We start from the raw sequence: 17,930 nt of genomic DNA on the forward strand, positions 1-17,930 counted from the left end.
GTAAAAATGTCGAATATTGCCAATAGATGCTTTCCTGCATGTTGCAGCAGAAGTCGGACGCACGTTTTGATGCATCGGCATACATTATTTCACTTTGCGTGCAAGTGAAGGAGCGGTAGTATTAAAAATGTCGACAGTTTATACTTGCAACCAGTGGCGTCTCGTGGCCTCAAATTTGGCCGGGGCTTATTTTTTAAAGAATTTAAAATATAATGACAATTCACATGAATTACAAAAAATAGGTATTTTTTTCTTCTAGACTACAAAACTGGTCCTACTTTTTTGAAAGTATTTAAAATGTAATGACAAATTACATGAATTACAAAAAAACTGGCATTTATCTTCTTCTAAACTACAAAACTGAACTTATTTTTTTAAAGAATTAAAAATATAATGACAATTCACATGATTACAAAAGAAACTGGTATTGTTGTGAAACATACCTTTCTACGAACGTTGACTCCTGTTCTTCTGTTCAGCAAATTTTGTTATTACTTTTTCGATGAAGCCCTCTATGTTTGAAATGTATTCTTTCTCTATTGTAAGCAAGTGCCAAGGCATTTGGTCTGTCTTGTCCCATTGCATTTCTTAAGAAGGTTTTAATGCGCTTCAATGTGCTGAAACATCGTTCAGATTCAGCTGTTGCCACTGGAGTTATTAAAACTATGTTTGTCATTTTTACTGTTTCTGAAAAGGTACACTCTAAATAATTTTAAATAAAAAATGAATGCAATCTACTGATAGAGTTTATGTTTTTCAACTCATCACTACAATAAAGAACACGAAGTTACCTCTTCTATGAAGGGGTAATAAATCTGGGAAGTTGCCTCTGTTTAAAGATAGTTCTCTTTCATTGTCTTCGTAGAGGAAGTTCATGTCGACCACAGAATTTTAAGCAATCGATAATTCTATTTAATATATGCCTATTTTTCCGGACAAATTCATTGTGTCTTGTAATTGACAGCCTATGTCCTGCATCAATTTGTGTTCGAACATCAACCCTGCCAAACTCACTCAAACATAGCGAATGAAAGCCACCAAAACACTACAGAACAACACGCGAGATCGAACGCGACGCAACGGAGCTAGCCCCGAATCAGTTCTCAAATCCATTGCACTCTCCCCTCCTCTCTCTGCTAGCATGTGACCTTCACTGTAGAATAGGTGGGTGTAGGGCACGCCTTCCTTTGCGACGTGCCCCGGAAAGCGATAATTGACATCAATGCCGCTAGGAGCGCTGTCGCATCCATTGCAACAGACGATGAATTTACGTGGGTAAAAATCGCTTTTTAAAAGACTATGATAGTTATGCGTTATGGTGATTGATAATTACGTGAATACGTCCGTTTTTCTTTAGTGGCTAAACCCCGGAAGCCCCAAGGGACGAGACGCCACTGCTTGCAACCAGTATATTCGCCTTCCGTGCAACAAAATCGGTGTGACATTCCGTACTACTGCGTACAGAAAGTATATCATGAAACAGAACACGTTTCAGTGCAGACGACGCCATTTTGATTCACCAGCCGCACCAGCTCTTGAGGCTGGTGTAAATTGTTGACGTCATGGTTTAACCTGGTGAAAGTTCTGGTGCGCACCGGTGAAATACGGAAAGCCGAAGCGCGGTGCACCAGCGCACCCACCGGTGGATTCTGGATAGTGTGGTGAGCATTGCAAGTTTTACATATGCCTACATTCTGACTTGGGCGCCGCTGAAAAATCTTGAAATACTAAGGGCCGCCGTGAAACGGAAAGGTTTGAGAACCTCTGTACTATAATACTACCGATGGCGTACTGGTAACGTCGTCGCCTTGTAAACAAGGGGTCCCGGGTTCGATACCTGGTGAAGGCCGCACATTGGTTCGGATCCCACTTTAGAACTGTAGTTTTAGCCTCTCTGTGCATCAAGTGGACTTAAAACACCAATTCAATATCCGTAAATTTTGGTAAATACTCTTTGAGGTGGCAACACTTGCGAATCTTCTTGCTCGAGACATGGTACTTTCCTCCCTGCTCCCCCTTCTCCCATTACCGCAGAAACTTTTTGACCATTGGAAAACACGCCTGGGAAGACTCTGATCACGTGTTGCCGTCATCCGTAAAGGTGGCAGGCACTTCAAAGGCAGCCGCCAGTCTCCGAAGATAATTTCTGCTCGGCATATGCCAAGCAAAACTCTCAATCTGCGATGACAATCTCTCTTTTGCAAAGCGCTGAAGGAGGTTGACGCAGTAAAGCGATAGGGAAGTTCTCAGGTCGCCGACCTGTTCCCTCTGCCGCAACAACAACAAAGAATTACGTGAATGCAAAGGGAGGAAGACAGTAGGGGTTGTCCTTTGTTCGTGATAAAAGGGACGGGTAACACGGAAAACATCACGAGGAATCGTATTAACATGTCTTACTTTTTAATATTATGCATTAGTAACACAATTTATATAATACAAAAGTAGCTAAACACTTTGGTTTTTACATTTCTATATTATATAACTTTGCAACATATATATATATATATATATATATATATATATATATATATATATATATATCAACAGCAGTGGCGGCGATTAGGGGGGCGAGGGGCGAGGGGCCAGTTGCCCACCCGCTTTTCGCCACTTTTCCAGCCGCACTATGCTAAACCTTATCTAAAAAGGGAAATACTGTCTTTGCCCCCCCAGTGTTGGAACACAATCGCCGTCGCCACTGATCAACAGCAAGTTATCATCTTATTACAACAGTTGTTCAGTTATTGCACAAGTATCATTGTTTAATAGAAATCGCAACACAGACAAACAAAAAAGATACGGAACGTCAAACCGGATTTTCAGATAGAAACTACTTACTCCCCCTCTAAGCCCCCTAATGGCTCGAGGATCTGTCTAACTCTGAGAAATGAGTCGTGGTGTAATAGAGGAAGGTGAGAAACTCAGCTAGACAGAGGGAGGGTGTTGACAAAATAATCATTAATAAATGGCGACGTTAAAACCACACACCAACCAGAGACCATGCGCGACCAACGCAGGGTTAACGGAAAGTTCGAAGTTGATACCACAAAATATCTGGTTGGCAATGAGAGTGAATTGAAAGGGGTGGAGGCACAAGTGCGAGAGAGATCAAAAGAGAAAGTCAACCCAGGATGAATCGTAAGAGAAATAAGAGCAAACAGGAATAAAGGCTAAGGGAAGGACGAATCCGGAATAATATCGAAAGGAACAACCCCAAATGGTATCTACAACGAAGTCAAGGAATATGCGCGAAGGAAATAACCGTGAACTTGATTAAGCATGAAAGGAAGAAACATGAACAGGATTAAGGAAAGGAAGCTATAACACCTGAACAAGTGCACAACATATCGTCGTTACTAAGAGTGCTGTAGGAAGAGAGGATTTCGGTCGATCGTCAAATAGTTCGCGCGGACGACGCTAGATAGAGTACGGAACCGAGAGCTTCTTCGGTCGAGCGAATAACGTTTCGAACAGGCAAAACGGGCGGTATACGCTCGAAGCCTAAAGTTCAAATAACCAACCCTGAGACCTTCTGTGAAAAAAAACCACGTACATGCAGAATGCATTGCAAACTCATAGAAATAAAATAATCCACACGAAAATCCAGCGTTGTTACAGGATTCATTACGTAAGGTAAAACAACGGCTAATTTGTGGTATGGGATACGCTGCCGCAAATGACGTCTCACTTTAAACCCAATGCTCTTTATTTTGAACTTATTGCTTCACCTTTATGGTTAACTCTTTGCACCAGTAATCATTTCCCATACATTTGACTTCTTTCTTGCATGCGAATTGAATATATTTTACTTACATTTTTTTAGACAAAATGATATAGTTTGATATAGATAGGAGTGTATTTGAAATTTGTTTGTAAATTGTATCTTAATGTAAATAAAATATATAATGGGCATAAACAGCCATATGCAATGTTGTAAGTCCAATAAATATATTGATGATGATGACCAAAACAAGACAAAGAAAGTTCGTAAATTTATTGCGGTTGGAAACTTTGACAAGCATCCTAATAACAATTTTTGTTCCGCCAAATATAGTGCACTTCGTAAAATAACTTGGTGACATGGCAAGGCAAGATAAGTGTGAACATTTTGTAGGAATATGCATTGTAACTTTCAATGAGCTTAGAGATTTGTGTAGATAATGATATTTTATAACATTGGTTATTTTGTAAAAATAATCATGTGAACAGCAAGGAAGTAGTGCCACTTTCAACATGGCGAGTTCTATTCGTGCGGGAAGGTCTCCGTGTTCAGTGATACATCGAATCGGTGAGATGGTTTGTTTACAGAAGGTCTCGGGGTTGGTGATTTACACTTTAGTAGTACACGTATAATCATAATTTGTCTGCAGTAGTGGGCCCTCAAATACGGATAGTGAAGTCAAAGACGCACGGAAATTGTAACTTAAGTGAACATACGTAGTCATCATCTCCATGTGGAAATGTAGTTCAGTCTATCTTACCAATACACAGTGATGCATGAAAACGAAATAGATGATTGTGGGCTGAAACTACCATGGCGGATATATTACATTTATATGTCTACGATTATTGTCACATTAAAGCAATATTTCATCGTATATGCTTGAGCATAGACATTACCTTCTCTATCTGGAAACCTAATGGCTTGTTCTGGTCACGTGACTAACGTCAGCATCTGGAGGCGAGAAAGTCGCCATGTTTGATATGTTTGTTGGAAATCAATGTTGGACCTTTTTAGTGAATCTGGAATTGTAATGCATGGAGTTTAAGTGAAGTGTAAATAAACGCAAATGTATAAAGGTTTGCAGTGTTAAGACGATCGCCTCCAGATGATGACGTCATAACTGAGCGCTGCGGCCTGAACCTCAAGATGGTCTTGGCATAGAACGCTCGAGGATGGGAGAAAATGAAAGTCGTAGTATGCAGGACCCTAGTCGCTAACTATGTATATTCGGTGCCAATCAAGCGAAGGGAAGTGAAAACAAATGACTGCCCACTTTATTTTGCGAACTTGTCTGAGTTTTTCTCATTTTCTTCGAGCTGTAACAAACATGCTTGGGAACAATGTTCATCTCTAGAGAAAAGTTTTGTACCTTTCTAAGAGAAGCGTTTGCACATTCTCGAAGTATTTTCTCGCGACTTTATATCACATGTTCGATAAGCGCCTCTTCTTGCCTTGGTTTAAACTTGTTTGCCCCTCCTCATCGCTTACCTTCAGCTCCTTATTACTAATTGACGCAGAGAAAAGAGTAGGTGAAGCAGGCGGGATAAATTGATTGATATCCCGATGTATCCCGCCTCGATTTCCTCTCGCGCCGGGACGCCTCCTGTCTCATTTCCCGTTCCCGGGGATCGCTTGGGGAAGGCGGGGATTGATCCCCCTTTTGGAGGAGCTTTTTCGTCGGGAATTTAGCCGGATTAAAGCTCTCTTCGCCAGATGTTTCTCGGTTCCTTCCCGCGAATAGACTCTCCCTCCAGCCACCCGCTCCTGGAACACTGGAAGCTTTCACTGAAAGGGGACGGCTTGTGTTCGTCTCTCTGAGCGCTCCTTTTTCTTCTTCTGTGCTGTACATCTGCAGTCATGTAACTACTGCTCCCGAAGTTACGTCAGAATTCGTTAAGATGTTTCTATTACTTCTGTGGATTTACAGACATTTAGGCAGATTGTTGTTTATTTCGTGTTGAGAGCTTCTGAAAACGACTCATTGTTTGATGAACCAACGACACTGTGTCTTCTGTTCAAAAGAATCATCAACGAAATCTCAAGCAAACACTCGGGTTACCAATCAGGTGATTTCTTGAATTAACGTTAAGCGTTCGAGAGCTATTTATCTTGGCGCTCAGTCAGGTGATTTCGGCCAACAACCTCAAGCGTTCGAGAGCTAATGACTCACATCTTCAATTATCTTGGCGCTCATCAGGTGATTTCGGAAAACAACAACAAGCGTTCAAGAGCAAATGACTCGCATCTTCAATTATCTTGACGCTCATCAGGTGATTTCGGGAGACAACCTCAAGCGTTCGAGAGCTAATAATTACTCGCATCTTCAATTATCTTGGCACTGATCAGGTGATTTCGGGTAACAACCTCAAGCGTTCGAGAGCTAATGACTCACATCTTCAATTATCTTGGCGCTCATCAGATGATTTCGGAAAACAACCACAAGTTCTCGAGAGCTAATGACTCAATTATCTTGGCTATCATCAGGTGATTTCGGGAAACAATCACAAGCGCTCGAGAGCTAATGACTTATCTTGGCGCTCATCAGGTGATTTCGGGAAACAACCACAAGCGTTCAAGAGCAAATGACTCACATCTTCAATTATCTAGGCGCTTCTCAGGTGCTTTCGGGCAACAACCTCAAGCTCTCGAGAGCTAATGACTCACATCTTCAATTATCTTGGCGCTCATCAGGTGATTTCGGGCAACAACCTCAAGCTCTCGAGAGCTAATGACTCACATCTTCAATTATCTTGGCGCTCATCAGGTGATTTCGGGAAACAACCACAAGCGTTCGAGAGCAAATGACTCACATCTTCAATTATCTTGGCGCTTCTCAGGTGATTTCGGGAAACAACCACAAGCGTTCAAGAGCAAATGACTCGCATCTTCAATTATCTTGGCGCTCATCAGGTGATTTCGGGCAACAACCTCATGCTCTCGAGAGCTAATGACTCACATCTTCAATTATCTTGGCGCTCATCAGGTGATTTCGGGAAACAACCACAAGCGTTCGAGAGCAAATGACTCACATCTTCAATTATCTTGCCGCTTATCAGGTGATTTCGGGAAACAACCACAAGCATTCGACAGCTAATGACTCACATCTTCAATTATCTTGGCGCTCATCAGGTGATTTCTGGAAACAACCACAAGCTCTCGAGAGGTAATGACTCCCATCTTCAATTATCTTGACGCTCATCAGGTAATTTCGGGAAACAACCACAAGCGTTCGAGAGCTAATTATTCACATCTTCAATTATATTGGCACTGATCAGGTGATTTCGGGTAACAACCTCAAGAGTTCGAGAGCTAATGACTCACATCTTCAATTATCTTGGCGCTCATCAGATGATTTCGGAAAACAACCACAAGTTCTCGAGAGCTAATGACTCAATTATCTTGGCGCTCATCAGGTGATTTCGGGAAACAATCACAAGCGCTCGAGAGCTAATGACTCTTATCTTGGCGCTCATCAGGTTATTTCGGAAAACAAGCACAAGCGTTCAAGAGCAAATGACTCACATCTTCAATTATCCTGGCGCTTCTCAGGTGATTTCGGGAAACAACCACAAGCATTCGACAGCTAATGACTCACATCTTCAATTATCTTGACGCTCATCAGGTAATTTCGGGAAACAACCACAAGCGTTCGAGAGCTAATTATTCACATCTTCAATTATCTTGGCGTTTATCAGGTGAATTCGGAAAACAACCACAAGTTCTCGAGAGCTAATGACTCAATTATCTTGGCGCTCATCAGGTGATTTCGGGAAACAATCACAAGCGCTCGAGAGCTAATGACTCTTATCTTGGCGCTCATCAGGTGATTTCGGGAAACAACCAGAAGCGTTCGAGAGCAAATGACTCACATCTTCAATTATCTTGTCGCTTCTCAGGTGATTTCGGGAAACAACCACAAGTATTCAAGAGCAAATGACTCGCATCTTCAATTATCTTGGCGCTCATCTGGTTATTTCGGTCAACAACCTCAAGCTCTCGAGAGCTAATGACTCACATCTTCAATTATCTTGGCGCTCATCAGGTGATTTCGGGAAACAACCACAAGCGTTCGAGAGCAAATGACTCACATCTTCAATTATCTTGCCGCTTATCAGGTGATTTCGGGAAACAACCACAAGCATTCGACAGCTAATGACTCACATCTTCAATTATCTTGGCGCTCATCAGGTGATTTCTGGAAACAACCACAAGCTCTTGAGAGGTAATGACTCCCATCTTCAATTATCTTGACGCTCATCAGGTAATTTCGGGAAACAACCACAAGCGTTCGAGAGCTAATTATTCACATCTTCAATTATCTTGGCGCTTATCAGGTGAATTCGGAAAACAACCACAAGTTCTCGAGAGCTAATGACTCAATTATCTTGGCTATCATCAGGTGATTTCGGGAAACAATCACAAGCGCTCGAGAGCTAATGACTCTTATCTTTGCGCTCATCAGGTGATTTCGGGAAACAACCAGAAGCGTTCGAGAGCAAATGACTCACATCTTCAATTTTCTTGGCGCTTCTCAGGTGTTTTCGGGAAACAACCACAAGCGTTCAAGAGCAAATGACTCGCATCTTCAATTATCTTGGCGCTCATCAGGTGATTTCGGGCAACAACCTCAAGCTCTCGAGAGCTAATGACTCACATCTTCAATTATCTTGGCGCTCATCAGGTTATTTCGGGAAACAACCACAAACGCTCGAGAGCTAATGACTCACACTTGCAGTTCAATCTTTTCTGGTTCTTTCAAACTTGCTTAATACATTTTTAACAGCAGGGTAGCTAACATCCCAATAAAAATTAAGCTTACGTTATATTTTTTTTTGTTCGTCAAACATTAAAAATGTTATTTTTATATAATTGAACAACAGGACCAACTAACTCCCTGCCACAGGCGGGGTACTATGTATTCCTAATGTTCTCGTACTTTGACTCGATTACTGATTGATTAAGATCAGAGGCTGCCTTGAAATTGGCAAATAGCTGCCAGATGCAGATGAAACATCTTACTGACCCAGAATAAAGCAAAATAATCCAGTTTTACATATTTTCTTTAAATAACCAGGTATTTATTTGCTTTATATACCCAAACTATTAATATTCGATAGAAACAATGAAAACATGGTGTTATCCTAAAATGAAACTAATTTATAAAGAAAAACCTGTTGGAACATGACCATTGTTTGTTTGCATTGGTGAACATAATAGTATAAGGTAACGAAGAGTACTCCACGAGAAATGACAAAGTATTACGTGAAGTGTAATCTTGTGTGTGATATAATCTTTATCTTTGCTTCTCACTTGAAACCAGTCTCACTGACTAGAAATACATGTTACAAGGATACTCCTCCACTGAGCATCCAACCACATCCCTCATCTGTGATCACGTGGTGACTCGAATCAAACAATTTTCAAGTATGCACCGAAGCAACCTTATAGTACAGGTGATAATTAATCTTACGTAAATATCCTCATGTGGATAATGTACATGTAACCTGAATCTTTGTGTTTCAGTGACATGATCAGAGTTAACGTGTGCACAACTCCGAAACCGAGTTTCTGATTTGAGATAACGTAACCGAACTTCATCTACATCATTAGAAATTTCAGATATGAACAAGGTCAACGCATTCCTGCCATCTTTCTTGCTACTAACAGCAGTGGCGTAACCGCAGAATTGCGTTCGGGAAGGAGGGAAGCTCGAGATGGACGAGGCAATTTCAGATCGACTCTGTCGGTAGTCATGGGTGCTAAGATTCCCCTTTTCTCTGTTCCCATTTCTCTTTTTTTCACCCTTCTATTTTTATTTGTCTCTATTTCCTTGGATGTTTCTACCTTTTTTGTCTTTTATTTCTTTTTTTCAAGTTTCCATATTTATTACTCTTTTGTGCCAACGTTCCTACATTTCTTACTCTTTCCTCCTTTCCACATTTTTAAATTTCTTACTCTTTGTTTCTACATTTCTATTTTTCTTATTCCTCTCTTTTTTTCCGTTTCTGTATTCTTACTCTTTCTTTCCACGTTTTTATATTTCTCACTGTCTCTTTTTCTTTACACGTTTTAATATTTCTTACTCTCTCTTTTTCTTTACACGTTTTAATATTTCTTACTCTCTCTTTTTCTTTACACGTTTTAATATTTCTTTCTCTCTCTTTTTCTTTAGACGTTTTAATATTTCTTATTCAGTCGTTTTTCCACGTTTCTATACTTCTTTCTCTCTCTTTCGTTGCACTTTTATATCTTTTCACGTTTCTCTCCCTTTCTATGCACGTTGCTGTATTTCCTTCTTCTTCTTACCACGTTACTACATTCCGTAATCTCTTTCTTTCTATGTTCCTATATTTCTTGCAATCTCTCTTTCCGCGTTTCTCTCCCTTAGTCGCCCCTTTGCTTCATTTTACTGTTTTTCTTTCATTCTAGCTTTAATTTCTCTCTCTCTGCCTGGTTCTTTCTTTCATCCTCTACCTCTATCATTTTCTCTATCTCTCACTCTCTCTCTATCGTTTGTTCTCTCTTACATTTTATCTCTTTATTCATCTGAGAGCGATTCTTCCTCTGCTCGAAATGTTTCTGAAAATGTTTCATGTAGCCTATTTGGGTGGACTAGTGCCCCCCCCCCTTCCGGTGACGACGCTCCTGACTTGGAGCCTGATAATCCTTCTAACGATGTTAAAGCTCCCCTCGTCTTAACGAAGGTTGGAAGAAAACCTGGATGTGTAAATGTAGCGATAAGTCGATTTATTGAGTCTTTAAAATTTAACGAAGCTTGGACGAACCGGGTATCGGGTTTTAAATCAGGTGATTTCTTTAACGGCTAATGACTCACATCTTTAGGTCTCTCTGGTTACGAGAAAAGTGGTTTCTGGAAGCAGCAAATTTCTGCCTCAACTTATGTTTTTACAACAGAAGTAATATTACACATCGACCATTAATCTTAATAGGAAATCAAATATTCAATCAATAGTGAAGGTTATGTTCCGCTGCAAATTAGTGATGAATGATGACTTTAAGGTAGGCAATATATAGAACTGATTCGGACATTTTTCTGCATGACAAGTGTTGCCAGGTTCAACTGAATATGCATTCTGTTGTTCAGTTTACTTCCAACGCTTCGAGTGCACACATTTCTCTCATCATATAGAAACCAGAGTAATGTGTTTGTGTTTATATATAAATATACTGTATTGGCCAAATTATTGTTTTGAAAGTGTTCTCACTAAATATATTTGACGATAGTTTTAATTTTTTATGGGATTAATCTTTTTGTCTGCTTCGATGTAATCTTGTTACCCACAATCCTTTCTTTTATTTTGTCTCAAGATAGGTGGCAGCACGATTCTTTGCATATTTGCAAAAATGCCTGGAACAATACGTACATTGTTTACCGTGTTATTTATGCTATTTGTTAGGTTATAATAAAGGAATAAAATTAATTCTGATTGTTGTAAGGGAGTTCTTTACTTCTATATCCGGAGCAACATGTAATTTCATAAACCATGGTTTGAAGTTTTGAAATAAGAGTGATAAAGAAATTGTACAGAAGCAGCGATCAAAATGGGCCCAAAAGGAGCCAAAGGTGGTCATACGAAGTACTGACAGTACTTGCAGTGTGTATAAGAATGCAACGTGTATCACAAAACATTAAATCTTGTCAAATTTCTGTAAATAAAGCGAGTTCATCTGTGTTTAATTTTTTCAACTAATGAGTCCAATCATTTGGCCAATACTGTATATCTAAGCTATTCGAAGAAAAGCAGCAAGTAGAATAATGCAATATTACAGCAGTTAATTATGTTAATTATTTTAATAGCAAACATTACAGACATGATGTTCATATTGGATAGTAGTAGAATTGATTTCAGAACTTACAAATTCTATTGTTCTCCGGTGTGCAGGTGTTCACAAAAGTTGTAAACAAGTTTGACATGAATGGCCAGTTGTATAAACATCACTAACTGGAGATCAGGTTTGACCTACGATCCGGGAATGAACTAAGTTCAAGCTTCTATCATGTTGTATAAAGCTAACTGTCGATTTGTCGATCTTAGATCAAATTCTGATCTTCGGTCAAAGAAATACGTTTGGCAACGTGGCAAATCCAGACATGTATGTCGCTAGTGTGCCTGCGATGTTGCCAATTGTCCAACACTGAGCAGCAAACATTTTAAAGTCGGTTTCGGAAAATGCATGTATTTAATATTTGAATAAAGAATAAATGTGAGGTGCTGGACGTACTAAATATTTGCAAATTTAGTAAAATCACGTAAATTAGATACTAAACGGCCATTTATTGCTTGTGTGAGTTCCACATGGATGATTTGTCATTGCCAACGAAAGCTACTATCGGTTCTCGGTTGCAAAGGGGAGAAAGTATGCTTGCATAAATGGATTTTTTTAAAAAAAATCTGTATTTCTTTTTAATGCTAAAAATAGATATAACAACTTTCTTATACTCGGATTTGGAACCATTGTTGATGTCAGGAGATGTTTATTATATTTATTTTGTGATTACATGATAACGTGTTACAGATGTTCATAAAGATGTAGATATATACAATACAGCCAAAGTTACATGCTCTGTTCCATTCTGCGGACAAAATTGAATTGCAATGACACTTGGCTGGAAGCAGTGAAGTGAAATTGTAATATTTTTAACGTCCGTGAACTTGGCCCCCCTCTTCATCCCAATGCAAGTTTTACAATGGTATCAACAAGAAAACGTAAGCGGGTCATATTTTCTGTTTGTATCAATCAACACTTGATTGTTCTCAAGTTACAATTCTCTGATCGTGAAATCAAACAATATTCTCTTGCAGTCATTTAAGGCAAATTGCAAGAAAAAAATACATGGTATTTCAATCAGTAAATAACAATGACACACGATATATGGAAAGAAAGAAAAATGGAAGAAACATTTATCATTGTTCACCTCGTTGTGCATGCTTATTCTTTATTATTATGGAAACAGGATTTTATGAATTGATTCTCCCGTCTTGCCGCATACGTTCACTTGCAACACATTTTACAAGCAAATATTCGTTAGTTCAGTCATGTTTCAACAGCTGAACTACGGTCAACGTCTGCTGATCGGAGAAAAATCGAGGGTCAACTTTGACCGTAGATCGCAGGGACCTAATCTCAGTTCAACTTTTAAACAACACAAAATCGGAGTTCAGCGTGACTGCAGATCATTTTTTTCTGGTTAATCGAGGATCAACTGCTTTATACAATCGGGCTGTAGTGAATAGAACTGGAGGGTGAAGAAATTACGTTATTTTGTTATACACAAAAATATTATTTTAATATACTTTTGCAATCGTTCTTTTTTAATAACAAAAGAACATAATTTATTCACCATCCACTTCTATTCACCACGTGTCAAACTTGTTTATAACATTTGTGAACACGTGTGCACACAGGTGAACTTGTTTACAACAATAGGGGAAGGGAGAAGAAATAAATTTGTAACGTTCTGAAATCAATTGTACTACCGATCGTTTCGCTTTCGAGCGAATAACGCTCGAGCAAAGAAACTGTCCATTCCGTAAGCCATCTAGCGTTATCCGTGCGAACTATTAGACGATCGAGCCAAAAAGCCTCTAATACCCCTTCTCCCGTCTTCAGGTGAAATTTATTTTGCCGGTGGTGGGAATCGAACCTAAGACAGATCAGTAATTTTACAGGACATTAACCAAGTACTCCACACCAACTTTCGTGACGGAGTGGTTAACACAGCGGGCTACGGATTCGAGAGTTGTGCGTCTCCCTTCATGTGTTCACATTATCACTCTATCCTTAGGGTGGCGGTTAACCAAAACTGGCAAAATAGCGCTCTGTAATGCCCCATTTATACTACTATACATATTTTCTGAATAGAGGTATGCGGCCTTCTTTTGGGCTCCCTGCTCTGGTATGCCAGACTGGGGTTCACGACTTGTGAGTTGGGTTCTGTGAGTTTGATGAAGAAAATAATCTTGTATAACAAACCGCTCTGGAATGCCGGAACGGAATCCACTGCGACTCCGAGATTATGCATGCCTGTCTCACTGCCCGGGGAGCGTATTTCACATGTGCACATTGAAATAGAGATTGAGGGCGTGGTTTGTGTATGAATACTCCCTATTGGCCAGCAGACTGCCTCAATGATATAGGATAGGACACTGACATTTATTTCATTGACTTGTGCGAACACTTTCTGTAAACCACAGACTACAAACAGAACCATCTAGTGGGAAAAATACAACGCAATCTGATAGTAATCAATACTCGAAAAGCGAATAGACTTTCTTATTGGAAATAAAAGAGGCAATTATTTTTAAAATGTTGCGTTGGATGAAAATTCTTATAGCTACAATTATTTAATACGAGACTCGTATATTGGGTCATTTTCCGCTTTTCGTCAGATGCAAGCAAGGATCATTTTTAATTATTACTTTAAAAAATCTGTCAAAACCTTGAGTAGCGCCAAACCCTTAATTTCGACTATATAAGCGCGCGGATATTTGTTTTGTAAGAAGTTGTTACAAACCAGAAATTACATACTGGAAACAATAACACAAGATGAAAAGAGAAGAGTTTCAAAAAAGACAAGTAGATGGCAGCACAAGGTGAAGGAATATAAATAAATCGCTGGAGGATAACTGTGGATTTAGTGAAAGTGAACTACAATAGACGGATGTAGAAAAGATCAAACCAATGTATAAAAAGTAGAAAATAGATGGAAAAGGAAAATATAAGTGGTTTACATCATTCAACAAGTTCAAGCCTGTAGTCAATTGTTAGGCACGCCATAGGAATACTCAATAAAGAAAATATAGACCAGCCAACCAGAAACTTATCCATTACAAGCCACGCCCCCAGTCTCTATTTCAATGTGCATATGTGAAATACGCGCCCGGGGAACGTTATTGAGAATGTTATTGATAATGTTATTAAAAATATTATTATTAATATTGTTAATACTATCCTACCATGTAACATAAGAATCGAAATCAGAAACAGTACAATAATGGAAAATGTTATATTCACACTATTCACAATTAACAAAAAAAAATGTGTACATGTAATGTTATGTCACTCATAATATCACGTAAAGTATTGTATACATCAAATATGTCATGTATATATTCCTTTGTATAGCATTACAATTTATCATTATACCTATTTTAAAATGCAATCAAATAGTAATAAATAGAGAAAATAAAGTCGGGGGAACCGTCAAATTCGGAGCAGCTGACGTCCTGGTATATTTTTAGGAACCAGGACAATAAGAGCATACCCTCGAATGTATGCGGGAGGAGGCGGGCTTACTTCGGGGGTCCCCCTTCCTTATTACATGTATTGAATAGTTGTAATACGTGTATATTGGTTGCTTATGGTTGATAATTGTCTATAATTATATGATAATGCAAATTCAATATGTAATGTAATGTAATAATGGGAATTATTATAATAGAGGGAGCATATTTGCACTAGCCAATGGATAATGTACGATTAACATTTCATGTTCTTAACCATTGTCACTAACATTAAGAGTATTGAGAGAATAAAAAAGCCACGTGCTCTGCGTGTAGATCTGGCAACACTGGGTTCGTTACCCGTGGAACTCAATGGTGGCGCTCTCCCATCCAAATCGCTCGATATATTGACCCGACCCCTCCCGCCGGCAAGAATCCACCGTTCCTCCAAAACCTCCCCCACCGCGCCGAAACCGAGGCGAAAGCGACACACTCGCACCGTCCTACATCCCCAACACACACACACACTCACGCACAAGCATCCGAAAACATCGCCGGGAAGGTTCAGTGAAGCGGGGACATGGCCGGAAGAACGGTTGTGTGCGAGGGAGAAGAGGGGGACTAGATAATTCCCTGATCACGCAACCCAATGATTCGGAAGAAGAAGTCCGCTGGCCGATCACCTGTTCGGGAAGTTTCTTAGTTCGGGAACACCCTGCCTCGGGATAGGTGCTAGGGACGATGTCCCTATCCAGCGGGGAGAACCGGAAGAGAAGGTGGTGGTCCGATCCGGAGCTGTCTCGGATATCCAGCTGCGAGTATGAACTTTCCAGCGAAGCAGACTTTTCCGGGGCTGGGAGCAGCGAAGATTCTTGGACCCGAAGCTACGCAGACTTGTCGGCCACCACAAGTGACACCGAAAGCTATCACCTGGATTCCTCGTACAGCGACAGTTTCAGCGATTACTTCTATTACTATGAACACAATCCACGCTGCGATATCAGCGCCACCACATCCGGATCTTCAGACTCGTGGACTGAAGATGACATTCTTCATCTTCCGAAGGTAATGATTGCTCGATCCGCTTTGCTGGAAGCTTTAGTTTTTTGCACCACCTGTGAGCTCTGCTTGGATTGCTAACGCTTCGTGTTGCTGACGAAAAGAAACCTTGATTAGTTGTAGAACAGTGCACACGTCATGTAGCTTGTATTGCACATTAACATCCTACAACTTTAAACCGCACTTGAGTTTACAAACGCTAGATGGCACTAGAAAATTAATAATCATGAATTTTGATACAATAAGACAATGATCACATTAAAGACAGTAATATTAGAACACTTTCTGGCAAATTTTTAATGCTTCAAATTGAACTGTGTACTATTAAACAAATCGGTTACAAGAAGTAATCAAAAAGTATTTAAATAAAATGCAGCAAATATGTTTCATAAATGCTTACTTATAAAAAGTACATGCAACATTGTTTTCGATTCTTCTCATTATGGCTTATTTACGTTAATGCGAGATAAATATGCAGTCTGTTTTTGTTAGGAAGATCCGATCCCAATACAAGCCTTTGTCTTCGTCCCGGATATATGCAAAATATGTATCCCATAGTTCGTTTATCATGACGCCATTATTCAAATCCTTTGTTCTGTTAGTTGCTCTAGTGGCGTCAACAGACTTTTGTTTGGGGGGGTTAATAGTGGAACAAACATTTTCAAGGAGTTCTGCTTCCATATGCACGACTTATGAGATTCTCTTTATTTCTATCCCATTTTCACTCTCCTCTCTTCTTTCTTTCTATATTTTTTGCTTCATTTGTTTTCCACATCTTTGTTTCTACTTTTTAATTTCACCTGTTTCTCCATTTCATTCTTTCTATATATTTCCTTCATCTGTTTCTCCACTTCTTTCTTTCTATATCTTTCCTTCATCTGTTTCTCCATTTCTTTGTTTATATCTTTTGCTTCATCTGTTTCTCCACTTCTTTGTTTCTATCTTTTTGCTTCATCTGTTTCTCCACACTTCTTTCTTTCTTTTCGCTTCATCTGTTTCTCCACACTTCTTTCTTTCTGTCTGTTTGCTTCTTTATCTCTTCCTTCTTTCTTCTATCTCTCTTTATATCTCTTTCAACCTTTCCATTTTCTGGATCTGTATCTTTCTTTCTACCTCGGTTCCTCACTCATTTTTCCTTTTTGCTCTATTTCTACAAGTATTTCTACCCCTTTCTCTCCCTTGGGGTATCTCTTCTTTACTTCAATTTCCTTTCTATCTTCTTTGTTCATCTTTTGCTCTATTTCTTTCTATATTTTTGCTTCTTCTGTTCCTCTATCTCTTTTTATCTCTATCTTTCTTTTCATCTTTTCTTCATCTGTTTCTAATTTCTTTCCTCCTCTTTTTCTCAATTATTACTGTATATTTATCTATCTTGCTCTATATGCTTTCCTATCCTATGGCCGCGGTGGCTCAGTCGGTAACGCGTCTGACTACCATGCTAAAGGTCCCGGGTTCGATCCCCGGCCAGTTCAAATCCGGAAACTTTTCTAACGATGGAAGCGGCCCCGGCGCCCACCCAGCGTCGAATAACATGGGTACCTGGGGGAAACCCTGGGGGGTAAAGGCGGTCAGGGGCGTGATGCTGATCACATCACCCCCACTCACGACCGGATCAAGAAAGTGTGGGGCGTTACCCCCACACCCCCTATACGCCTTCATGGCGTGGTGCTAAGCACAGGGGAGCACTTTACCTTTACCTTTATCCTATGCCTCAGTTTCTTTTATCCCTTTGTAGGTTCATTTATTCTTTCTCCACTATCCTGAAAACTGCTCATAGGTTATAATACTGTGCAAGAAGTTGTGAAAAGTCTATTCCATATTAAGCGAAGCCCAGCCTGGGGCGACATCTATGAGTTGCCTCTTGAAACAACATTTATCGTTCGCATAATAGGACACCGGATATT

The 17,930-nt window shown here is 39.7% G+C and overlaps 1 protein-coding gene across 2 annotated transcripts in view; it reads left to right on the plus strand.

Annotated features, from left to right (window-relative positions):
* LOC145980451 (uncharacterized) overlaps nucleotides 1–17,930 on the plus strand; it is a 359,637-nt gene that overhangs the window by 175,538 nt on the left and 166,169 nt on the right. Inside the window, exon 1 of one of the 2 annotated variants that reach the window (XM_083113548.1) lies at nucleotides 15,509–16,032. The exons of the other annotated variant lie outside the window; for it this stretch is intronic. Within the exon in view, the coding sequence (XP_082969674.1) occupies nucleotides 15,709–16,032 (324 nt within the window). The 5' untranslated portion in view covers nucleotides 15,509–15,708. Of the gene's footprint in view, nucleotides 1–15,508; nucleotides 16,033–17,930 lie in introns of those variants that run through there. 2 annotated transcript variants of the gene reach the window in all.

The sequence above is a fragment of the Lepisma saccharinum genome, chromosome 27 (assembly GCF_977018435.1).
Source record: "Lepisma saccharinum chromosome 27, izLepSacc3.1, whole genome shotgun sequence".
Taxonomy (NCBI): domain Eukaryota; kingdom Metazoa; phylum Arthropoda; class Insecta; order Zygentoma; family Lepismatidae; genus Lepisma; species Lepisma saccharinum.